A 12,062-nucleotide genomic window follows, 5' to 3' on the forward strand; every position below is an offset into this window, starting at 1 on the left:
TTTTTCAAAGACTCTGGTCCAAAGACTATAACTTCTGTTTTGTCTGCTTTCAGAAGGAGAGAGTTAAGAGTCATCCAGGTTTTTATGTTTTCGAGACATGCCTGTAATCTATGTAATGGGTTAGCTTCATTTGGATTTATAGACAGATATAGCTGGGTATCATCAACATAACAGTAGAAATTAATCCCATGCTGTCTAATAACTCTACCGATTGGGAGCATATATAAAGTAAAGAGAATTGGTCCTAGCACTAATCCCTGTGGTACTCAGGTGATATTCAGGATAATTGGAGTAATTTTGATTTTGGATTTTTATAAGAGCATTACATCTTCTTCCTTTCACTTGTATGTACAGTGTGTTCTACAGTGTTTTCGTGTACCAAAACATGTCCCAATGAGTAGCCTAATTTGTGAAGAATTACAGTTTTAATTTGCCACAACATAGATAGTAGATTTCTTGTACCATTTTGAATAAAAAACAAGGACTAAGAATTATGTCTCTGGAGTCTTTATTTTAAGCAGACCTCTAACTAATACTTCTGTTGTTGCTCTCTCTTTCTACTGCACCCTTTTGCCATTTTCTTCCTTCTCCTCTATACCTAATTTTCTCTTCAGGTATTTCTATGAATTGGAGGCCAGTACAGCAGGCGGCAGTGGTTTGAGTGAGATATATGCTGTAGATATGCCAGTCTCCTGCCCCACTGGAATCCTACCCCCCTTCAACATGACAGTTTTAGGCCCTCACTCCGTATCACTTACCTGGTCCCCTCCTGGTAAGTCACTATTTTCATAAAACACATGTAAATCAGTGAAAGGGGGTAAATATATTTTTCTCTCAGACTTTGTTTAGATTCAGGACATGAGTGTCTTCCCAATCGTCTTAGTTTTATAAATATTCTTTGTCATCATTTAATTAAAGCTATAAATTCCAAACTTGAAAAAAATAAAGTTATTTTATTATGTAAACATTCTAATAATGTATGTTTATGAGTTTCAGGAAATATAGAGTTTATTGAAAATTAAATAAGAGAAAATTTTCTCTGAAAAGAACAAAGACCTGAGTTGTTCACCTTCTGGCCTCTCAAGACCCAAACATTCACACTAGTATACAGGAACATGCACTGAGGGCTTAGTTTCATGCTTATGGGGCAGTGATTGTCTGCCCTAACCCATCTATCATTGACTATTACTCTCTCATTAGGCTGATTTCCCATCTCAGAACAGCTTAAACGGACCAACTATGAAGACACTCCACTTACCTGTGTGTATGTGTGTGTCCTCTTTCTGTATATTTGTGCCTGTGTTTATGTATGCGTGTGTGTACGTATGTGTGTATGTGAGTGCATTCACATCACTGTGAGATATTTCCATAGGCAGGCCTATTCTATCGTCATTATGGGTTGATTTTAAAGGTGAGGAAATATTGGCTGGGTTCTCACGCTTGGTTAACTCCTCGAGTCCAGAGTCTGGAGTATTTTGATCTTTTTTGTGCACGCATGTGTGTGTCTACACCTCCAGCAGTGTGTCCACCTGTGTGTATGTACATGCACCTGTCTCTGCGTCTTCATGTGCATGCACTGACTGATATACCACTGAATTATGGCTGTTCAAAATAATATTATCCATTCTTAAAGATCAGATCCCTTCTTACGTCATGTTTGTAGCTATCTTAAGATGTATCCATGTCTCAGAGAGACAGTGATACATGGGATTTGTCTATTTGTATCCCGCAATGTGTGAGAGCATTAGAAATTGATTCATGTTTATGGAGAAGACATGCTCAAGTCCACTAAGTGGCTTTAGACACTAGAATTTAAATATCATATTTATGATTAATACTTCTTTTAGTGCTGTTGTATGGATTTCTTTTTCTAAGGCAGTCTTTTTATATGACGAAAGAGCAGTGCTCCTTCCAAAAAGCCTTATAAGCTGAAGTCGCAGGTGTGTGTGCGTGTATGTTTTCCAGTGCTTGTGTGGATATCTGAGTTGGGGGTGAATAATTGAAGTCTTTCATTTGTCTGGTAATCAGTTCGTTCTCGAGATATCTAGAGTTCATGAATGTTGAATAACCCATCACAATACAGTTGGCCTGAATTATGGAAAAACCTCCTGTGAGAATATTAACAAAGTCACAGTGTGTGTGTGGGTGGGGGGGTGATGGGGGGGATTAGGGTGTGTGTGCTGCCTTTATACGTTTGCAAGCATTTGTCTGGGTTCAGGCCAGATTGTCTGCATTTTAAACCATAGAATGCTCTGCTTGATCAATGTATAATATCTATATGATAATGTGATGGCTTCAGGATATGTTCCTTTAAGGTTTTGGTTGACGTACTGAAGCAGAAATTAAACACTCTTAAAATTACCTAAACTTTGGTCCCTCTGCAGTAGTGCATCTGGTATTTAACTTTTTGTGATGTGAAGGTCTAACCTGTTGAAAACTGCTGAAACACATTCCTGAAGATAACTTTCAAATGTTAAGATGTTTTTACATCAATTAAATTCAAATTAAGTCCTGATTTATAAAACGAATGATTAAAAATTATTTTTAGAACAAATACATCAATCTACTGTCTAAAGGAACACAACATTTCCCATGGGGACCAGCGTGGTAAAATCCTTATCTCCGGGCCACCTGCAGCTGAATTGAACTACTTTTAGTTTCCAGTGAGTTTTTGAAAGACAAATTGCGAACATGCAATGAATCAAATTGTGGCGAAACAATGTCATATGATGATATTGAAAATAACGCACATTTAACTTTGGTTTTGTGCCGTATAAAATTAAATCAACAGGATGTAGTACCTCTCAATTTCACTTTCCAGACAGGAGATACATTTCTCACAGTGGACAAGCGTATTGGTAATGCTTGTCAGCAGAGTGTTCAGAAATGTCTAAGGCTACGTTCACATTGCAGACCTTAATGCTCAATTCCGATTTTTTTTAAAGTCCATTTTTTTTGCGTTGCTGTTCACATTTCCAAATATATGTGACTTGTATTTGATCTCCTGTGTGAAGTGCATTCATACAACACAACAGTCCTGCATGCGCAGTAGAGGACGCAATGATGTCACAAGCAAGAGTGCTCTGTGTTTTCAGAAGTAAACATGTATGGTAGTGCTGGAGCACATCTAGTGATCTTTCCAAACCTAAAAACTCAAACTTTTCATGATGGTTGGAAGGAAAGACTGCACTCTCCATTATCATCTGCTATGGTTGTTGTTTTTCTTCCGGCTCCTGCATAGCAAGATGCAGAATAGTGACCTTTGTTGAGTATTAATGATGTTCAGGTCAGATGAAGGCGATCTGGCCGTTTAGACATAGGTTGCATTTGAAAAGATCAGATTCGTATCGGATTTAGGACCAGTATCAATACTGTTTTGAGTATCGATACATTTGACAACTCTAATGTCTAGGATACGTTTGTGTGTGTCAGCTTTTGAAGCTCTAACTACAGTTGTACTCCATGCCGCAGTGCTTCACAGTCCCCTCAAGGCTGCTCTCTGTTGCTTGTGCACCCATCTTTTGGAAGGTATCAATGACTATCAGCTGGAAAATTGTCAAGTATGCATTCCTGACTTATATTTTTTATAAGTTTCAAAATAAAAAAATAACATTAAAAAAACAACTTTTATCTCAGTTATCCCCTGGAAGTTTACCTTATTTTAAAGGGCAATGAAATTCACACTGTGAAACATGCTTTTTGGATAGGAAATCAGCTATGAATACACATCTTAGTAAAAAAGTGTTGGAATGTCACTATGAGCTGCAGAAACCTAAGAAAAAAAATGTCATCTTCAAAAATGTAATTAGTCAATAAAAGCAAGCAATTGCCATCCCTAATTTCAATGCAGTTAATTTATATGGCGCAGATTCACAACACATATCACCTCAAGGTTCCTACCAGTCCCATTTGTTAAAACTTTTTAGCTAAGGCAACCCAGCAGATTGCATCTAGTCATGGTCTTTGCAGGATTTGCTCTTTCTGCATGAATATGTGGCAACAATAGACAGTCACTGGTGTTGGTGAAACTGTAGCAATCTCACGCAGAAAATGGTAGAAACTGGATCAACCCTTCTGATTGGTTGACGCTGTGCGAAAAGCTGAAAAAGTCCCACTTTCCAATGCTATTATTGGCCACTCTATAGGCGCTTAACACATGTCAAGTCAAAAAATATTTTATAGGAATGGCAGCAGGAAATCCCCAAAAGCCTCGCCGGCTTTAGAAAGCTTTCACTGGGGACTCCCAGCACTATCGCTCACAGCCAGGGGGTCTGTCCATCTGAACAAAAATATTTACAGTAAATAGGATCATAATCCTGATGGACTGACAGTACAGATGATAATTTGAGGTACAGTATACTCTCGCTCAAAACATGTTGAAATTTTTTTTTCCGAAGTCATCAAAGCAAATAATTCCAAGCCACTGTCTCGATTGCAACGAAAAGAACAGAGCAGTTCAACAACTGAGCATCCAGACCTGAGAGTGTCCCACTTATAAATTACGAAGCCTTCAAGTTGAGGTGTTGAAGCCCAGAATATACCGAATCTGATTTTGCATCAATCAAACAAAAAAATTGTGTCCAACGAGGTTGTGGTATTTAGCACTCATTAACAGCCAATTGGGATGTTCACACCTGACACGATTTTCTGCAAGAGGGCCTTAGTCGGACTATGCAGCAATTCAGCTGCAATTTCATTGATCCAACAGGAAGAGAGACTCAGTTACAAAAAACACATCTGCTTTGGGGTGAAATCCAAAACAAAATATTTTAAGCACACAGTGGGGTGTTCAAACCTTTATAGTCTTTGGCCCAGTGGGGCACCCATTGTCTGGAAGCTTATGAGTAGACTGTATTAAATAAAGATATTATCACATCTTTTCCTGTTGTTGAGAGCAGAAGGGTCATTTTGCTGATAAGACCAGTTTTGAAGAGGGATTCCTTTAGTTTCAGCTGGCTCACTCATATCAGCTGTTGAGACAACTGTCGAGATTTCCCATTCTGAGGGGAAGGGGGTATTTTTCTATAATTCTGGCTATTATGATTTGAATCATTGCCAAGACCTTACAATGAGTCATATACCTTGATACATTGGCCTTGCTCCTAAAACATGCCAGAAAGGACTGCTGGTGGGTTTATTATTAGTATTTTGTTTACTAGCTGAGTCTCCAAGTTAGCTGTTGTTCTGTTGAATCACGGGAGAGCTGAATCATCAGTGCCTATAACCTGTACATTCACTTTGCTGTACCCATTTGGGATCACAGTCACAGTTTTAATGTTGTTGTAGCATTAACCTTCCCCCTGTAGTCTGTGGATATTCATATCCATTGTGGGAGTTCAGGAGAATATCATTGTTTTACTAGTGATCTTTCAATGCTATGATGAGCTCTAAAACCAGACTGCAACTTTTCAAAAAGTTATTTAGGATGTAAGTCCTCACAAACTTTATTAGCAAGTATTTATCTAGAATGTTATAAAGATAGGAAGATCAGACATAGGTCTATGATCTATCAAGTCATTTCGTAAGTAAAGGTTTGATTAGAGCTACCTCAAAAGCCTGTAGTGCATATCCCTATATTAGGTAAAGATCAGTCTTAACTATAATGGAGGTGAAAATCAGAAGGAAAATCGTCTTAAATAACTTGGTTTGAATTTGATCAAACACAGAAGTTGGAGGCTTAGATAAAACTTATAATTTTGATAACTTAGACATCTCAACTAGATCAAAACAGACCAAACAGCAAAATTTTGTAGTTGCCCTCAATGCTACCTCACTATCTAAAGATGAACTAAATGAATTAATCATATTTGGAAATGTACCAACGTTCTTATATCTGTGAAGATTCGCAGTCATCCAGGGGGACCATAAGTGCAAGAATGCCATCGATCTATCAAGTCATTTTAGATGAATCTGGACACTTAATTTTTCAGAAAAATCCTCTTTAATACATTTTAGAAGACAAGACGTATAACCAAAAGCAGGGAAACAAGGGAATAAAATAAATGAACAAAATCAGAATCAACCATTGGCCAGGTTCAACAAATATACGCTCACATTTAATTGTTTGAGTGATTGATTGTATTTATTGATCTCACAGTGGAGAAAGTTACTCATTAAACCAGCTCAAGTCAAAGAAGAAGAATCTGCCAAAGGAAGAAAAAAGTGCATGGATATACACAGTATATACAGTGGGTCCACAAATAACAGCTTGCATCAGAGAAATACAGTCATTTAACAAAGAATATTAGACCACCCTTGTTTTCTAAAACTGTAGCTATCAAGTATTAACTCCTGTGTGTATCATGTGACAAAATAGACAGAAAACAATGAGAACCTAAAAGTACTTTTTGGCAGTACTATGCCATAGCTATTTATGTAAGAACCTAACCGACATTTTTCATAACAGTAGATAGTAAAATAAGTTTAAAATAAGGTCATTAGACAGAGCTAAACCCTTTACCACTGTGTAATGACCAAGACCTTCACAAAGTGTTAGAGACCTAAAAGACAAACAACCCTGCTCACACACATACACAAACCCTGCTCACACACACTCACACCTCAGGGCAATTTAGAAAAAGCATTTAACCTAACACTCCTGTTTTAAAATTGTGGGAGAGAGCTTGAGTACCCAGAAAGCAGTCTAATACCAATAACACTTCAGGCCTGTCTACTTTCTAAGAATAACAAAACCCATTAAACAGCTCCTCATAATTTCTCTAATTTTTTGTTCTCAAAAAGCATCTAAATTAGGTTTAAAACTACAGTAATAAGAATCTAGATTTGGTTCTTTATAAGCTTTTACATGGAATATTTAGCAATACTTTATTTTGTCGTAATGAATTATTAGGACTGAATTATAGCAAAAATCTTAGAACATAGAAATTCTGTTTATTTCATGATGCCCTGTCCGGTTATTACTTATCCAAAAGAAATTAGTTAAACTGAAGAGGCATTTGATGTTAGTTTCTATAAGAAGGTTCCCATCAAAAAGTCTTGCTGTAAGTAATAACATCCTGTTTTACTCCACAGCTCATCTAAACAGCAGTCAGCCTGTCTTCTACAATGTCCTGTTGAATCCAGGAAGTCACAAAACCATAAGTCGTCATGCTGGACAAGACTTGCACCTCTCTGTGATGGATCTGGAGCCTTTCACCACTTACTACATACGAATACAGGCCTGTCAGAATGGCGAGTGTTGATTTAGTTACTCTCTCTCTTTAATAATGAAATAAACAAGAAAGAAATACACAAAGTGGTTTGCATGCAGTAACCCAAAGGTCACTGCTCTGATACTTTTACAACCCACTCTACCAGGAAATAACTTGCTTTTTTTTTTAAACCAAGGTCATAGGTTGAGACTGGAAATAGTTTTTATTCATAAGATGATTTCGGAGAAAAAAAAAAACTTTAAAATGTGTTTTATAACATTTAATCTGTTTAATTTATTTCAGAGGGATGTGGGGTTGGAGATGGTGTCTACATCCACACTTTAGAGAAAACTCCAGAAGGTCTGCAGCCCCCCACAGTAAAGGCCCTGGGGCCTAATGTTTCGGAGATCCAATGGACACCTCCAAAGAAGCCGAATGGACTCATCACATCCTATCATATATACAGGTGACATACATAAGAAACATGAAATTAAAAGGAAGGGAAGGTGTTACATTGTGTCATAATTCCTTTACTGTAATTGACCCTGAAGTATTCATGTTCTTTACCTTGCCTACCATCTACAGTATATACATCTATATATATATATATATATATATATATATATATATATATATATATATATATACACACAAACATGCTGAAGGTCATGGTCTGCTTGTTGACCGAAGAGTGTGATCTGTATGCAGGGTCAGAGCAGACTAAGCCCTTTAAGTCCTCGGGAAACAGGCATTAGCATAGTAGCACACACACGCCCCCTCTGACACATCTGGAATCCTCCAACTCAGGCAGCCGGGGCTTGGATAAAACGGGAAAATGTCTCTCTTTTACGGTGTCACACACCTGAAAGCCTGCACAATCAAAGACCCCCAGTCTTACTAAGATATCAGGATGCTTGCATCACCCAGGAACACAATGTTTAAGACGTGCTGCTACATTTTTTATTTCAGTTGCCCAGAAGCTAGGGGTGTTTATTTTCAAAGTACTTAGAGGGCATCAAAGTATAGTGAAATCCTTTGAGAAAAATTACACGGTTGCAATCATATTTGAAGTAAACTACTTAACTGTTGCATACAGTATAAACTGTGCTGATGGTAATATACTTGGATATGGATAGTAATGTGTTTTTAAGTTAATAGAAAATATTATAAATAAGTGACCTTTATTAGGAGGTATGGGTATTGTATTTCAACAACAGTATTTATTACAATCCACTTAAAAGTGTGTTCATTCTTTTCCGTACGTGCATCTTCACCTATAGTTTATTATGTGTGCAGGGCTGATATATGCAATTCTAAAGTTATTTCTATTAAATATGCGCACACACACACAAAATGTTATTTGAAATTATTTATTGCATCTGATTAGTTTACACACAGGAGAACCATTAAGGAGAATATAAAAAACAAAATTTTGGACAAATATTTTTTACCTTGACACGACATGTCTGAATACTTATTTGAACATTTTTTTTATCTTAAAGTGTACAGGGTCGTCCACAGTTTTTACCATTTGGACAAGTGTACAGGAAAATATTCTCTTTGAAAAAAAACAAAAACCTACAAAACTTACAATAAATTTTGACTTTCACCACCCTATTTTATTGTAGCTGTGCCTAAAAACCTGTGCACATACGTAGCTCTAGTAAGGTACAATTACTGTTGTTTAATCTATACATATCTCGCACAAATGTCTGTATATAAATTTTAAAGTCTTGTCCTTTTTTTTTTCATATTTATTACATATATGACAATACGAGTTGATGACATGCATTTTGCTAATGTTATGTAATGCTAACTTGCTAGTCCCTTTAAAGCTTACAATTATTTCAGGGTTGAAGATTGCATCTTCCGTATTTTGTCTTGATGTCTAGGTGGTGATATGCAAGAAAACAAAATTGCCCTCTGTACTCTGACTTCTCAGTTTTAAGTTCCATTTAAAAGCGAATGCCCCATCCCTGAATACATGAAATAGGCAATATTACATTTTTACACTCTGGTGGCATCCTGGAACCACTGATAAATGTGTTGCTTCTATTGATACCGAGCCTCATCTTAACTCCAACATGCATATTTGACTTTGCCTTATGTGTTTTCCTTAGTTTTGCCGTAACATGCTACCAAAGAAAACAGCAGTTCTCAATGACTGTAGATAGAACTTTTGCCCTGAAATACGCTGTCATAAAGGTCCCAAAGAGATGTTTGTGGATTGACCTGAGCAAGCAAACAAGCAATATCAACAAGTTATCAGGACCTAATTTTGTTGATCTCTTTGAAGTTGAAAATGCCATCATCGATAAGGCAGACATAACTGTAAAGGATAATTTTGTTGGATTTCTGTAATGCAGTTGGCATAATTTAGCCTGACTTACTATGTCAGATACTCCAGAAGACTTAGGTGGAGGCATCAACAATTGCCTGAATCACAGTGATGTCACATGGAAACCATATATTCAAAAGTCATAAAACTTTAAAATAATCCAACTGAACCATATATGTAAACATTAAGATTACTTATATGTGTATATGTTTTATTAATCACATATTTGAAACTATGACCATAGTAGTTTTTTTTTTGACATTTCTAGACTCTTTTTAGTCCAGGGGTCTCAAATTGTGGCTGTATTGCTGCTGGACCTCTTTTGGCCCTAAAAGTAACCATTTGACATTAGCCAAGGTAATTATAAACCTAATCATTATTTTGACATGCAAATGTAACATGATTTTTAGATCAAGTTATTCACAGAATGACCATTCCTACATCTTCATAAAATGTTTAATTGTGCAAAGAGGAAAAATCACTTTTCCTCTTTCTACAAATACTGAATGTCCCCAAAAATATTTGCTCTGGGTTACAGGTTTCCTCTAAAACCTAGAATTACGGTAGATAAAAAAAAAAAAAAATTGTTTTTTTTAATTTAGCCTTAAAAGTATAGTAATTTAGCCTTTGAAGTATAGGTCCTAATATTTTTTGGATATTAAAACATGACACTTCACATGTCACATTTGATGAGCACCAGCAGAAATAAACAATCATTAAAAGCAATTTTTTTTTGTTTTTACTTTAGGCGACCATTAGGAACAGAAGAGGAGTTGCTGGTTTTTATTTGGTCCATGGGGCCCCTTGAATTTGTTGATGCAAGTCCCACCCTGCAACCATTCAGCTTCTTTCAGTACAAGGTTAGTGCCCATAACTCCAAAGGCTTCGTGACCAGTCTGTGGGCTCTAGTCCAAACATTAGAGGCACAACCACAAGAAATGGCATCCCCTGTTATCATACCCACTGGTAAGTGTGATCAGATGCTTGAAATTTTTAGTTAACCCATATTTCTGAACACATAACACATCACGTAACACATGATTTGTATGTTAACAGGTGCTTATTCCGTTTACTTGAGATGGCGTCAACCAGGCCAGCCCAACGGTCTTATTTCCTGTTATAGACTGGTTTACATCAAGCACCTGCAGGACCCAACTCTGAACTCAACTACTTATACAGCTCTCACTGTAGAGGTAAACACACATCTGCTTCAGCATTATTTGTTCCTATTAGATTAGTTTCCAGTTATTGATTTAGATCCTTAAATATCCATACAGTAATCAATATTTGTTTAACTTATAAACTTAAAAAAGCAAAAACAGCCGCAGTAAGAAGACATTAGATAATCTGATTGTGTGCTATTGTCATCCACGATGCATGTGAAGAAATGTAGACTCTACCTGTGGTGCTTTTGCCATCTGTTTGCCAGTGAGAGGTCTGAAGACACTTACACACACACACACACACACACACACACACACACACACACACACACAAAGAAACATCACCTGCTATTCTCCAGGGTCCTTACCTCAGTTCTGTGCTATGATCCACGTTCTAAAATATATTAACAAGTAAGGTGGAAGCCACCGAATGCACACACTATAGATACTCTGACAGACTCAACGTAGCGCTTAAATTTCTGTTAACACCTGACATCTTTGCTCCAAATGGTTTGGCAGCTAAGTTTACCCAATGCTTTATTGAGATTCTTGGCAACTATAGTTGGCAACACTTCAATATTATGTGACTGGGTTAATATGTGAAACCCTTTTTTTGGTTAATTCTACTGACATCCGTTTTTTCAGAAAGGTGAACACAAAAGGAAGTATTTAAAAATGATTTTTAAAATTCCAACATGATATGGAAATGTTCACTTCAGTTTTAAAACAAGGTTATAAACTTATTACAAAAATTTAGAAAATTAACTACTAACTGCAATGGGTGCATGGAGATTTAGAAGGATTAAAAAGAAAAGTGCATTACCAAGAGGAGTGTTAAGACAGGCATGATAGATAAGGGACTGAGATGGACGAGAGGTAGAAGTATAGATCTATATTCTGTCCATACGTGTGGCCTCTTCTCCTTGGGTGACCTTTGGCTTGTCACTCATAATTAATACAAGATGTAAATGGAGACCTTTCACCTTCTCATTGATATGGGCCACTCTGTGTTTGAGTGTGTGAGGGAGGCTCATTGACATGGCATAGACTCATTTTGGTGGTGGTCATTTGTCACAGAGCAGCCTTCAACACAATCACTGCATTTTGCAAGAATATACAAAGAAGGAAGAAGAAGCAACAAAGTTCTCGGACAGATTGAGAAAAGTAGTCTGAGCTGCTCTCATTTTATAAAGGTCTTGCAGCGAACTAATTCCTAATTTGACTTCCTGCAAAATGGGGGAGGGGATAGAAGCATAAATTGTAGTTCGTACAGGTTGGTAGGAAACATCCACTCAATTTCAGTAAGTACAACATAAAATTATTTCAGCTGAGAGAAGTGGAAATCGAAGCTGGAAGACACCTAACCACTCCCAGTCCCCCCCGGACCATCCGCCCAACAACAGGGATTTT

General features: G+C 37.0%; 1 protein-coding gene across 1 annotated transcript in view; it reads left to right on the top strand.

The window, feature by feature from the left end:
- The window catches only part of LOC107097822 (usherin-like), a 173,697-nt gene that overhangs the window by 122,876 nt on the left and 38,759 nt on the right, over positions 1 to 12,062 (top strand). Inside the window, exons 39-43 of the mRNA XM_015395130.1 lie at positions 615 to 772; positions 7,033 to 7,191; positions 7,455 to 7,617; positions 10,238 to 10,455; positions 10,546 to 10,682. Of these exons, the coding sequence (XP_015250616.1) occupies positions 615 to 772; positions 7,033 to 7,191; positions 7,455 to 7,617; positions 10,238 to 10,455; positions 10,546 to 10,682 (835 nt within the window). The remainder of the gene's footprint in view (positions 1 to 614; positions 773 to 7,032; positions 7,192 to 7,454; positions 7,618 to 10,237; positions 10,456 to 10,545; positions 10,683 to 12,062) is intronic.

This window comes from Cyprinodon variegatus, unplaced genomic scaffold (genome assembly GCF_000732505.1).
Source record: "Cyprinodon variegatus isolate N-32 unplaced genomic scaffold, C_variegatus-1.0 Scaffold726, whole genome shotgun sequence".
NCBI lineage: Eukaryota > Metazoa > Chordata > Actinopteri > Cyprinodontiformes > Cyprinodontidae > Cyprinodon > Cyprinodon variegatus.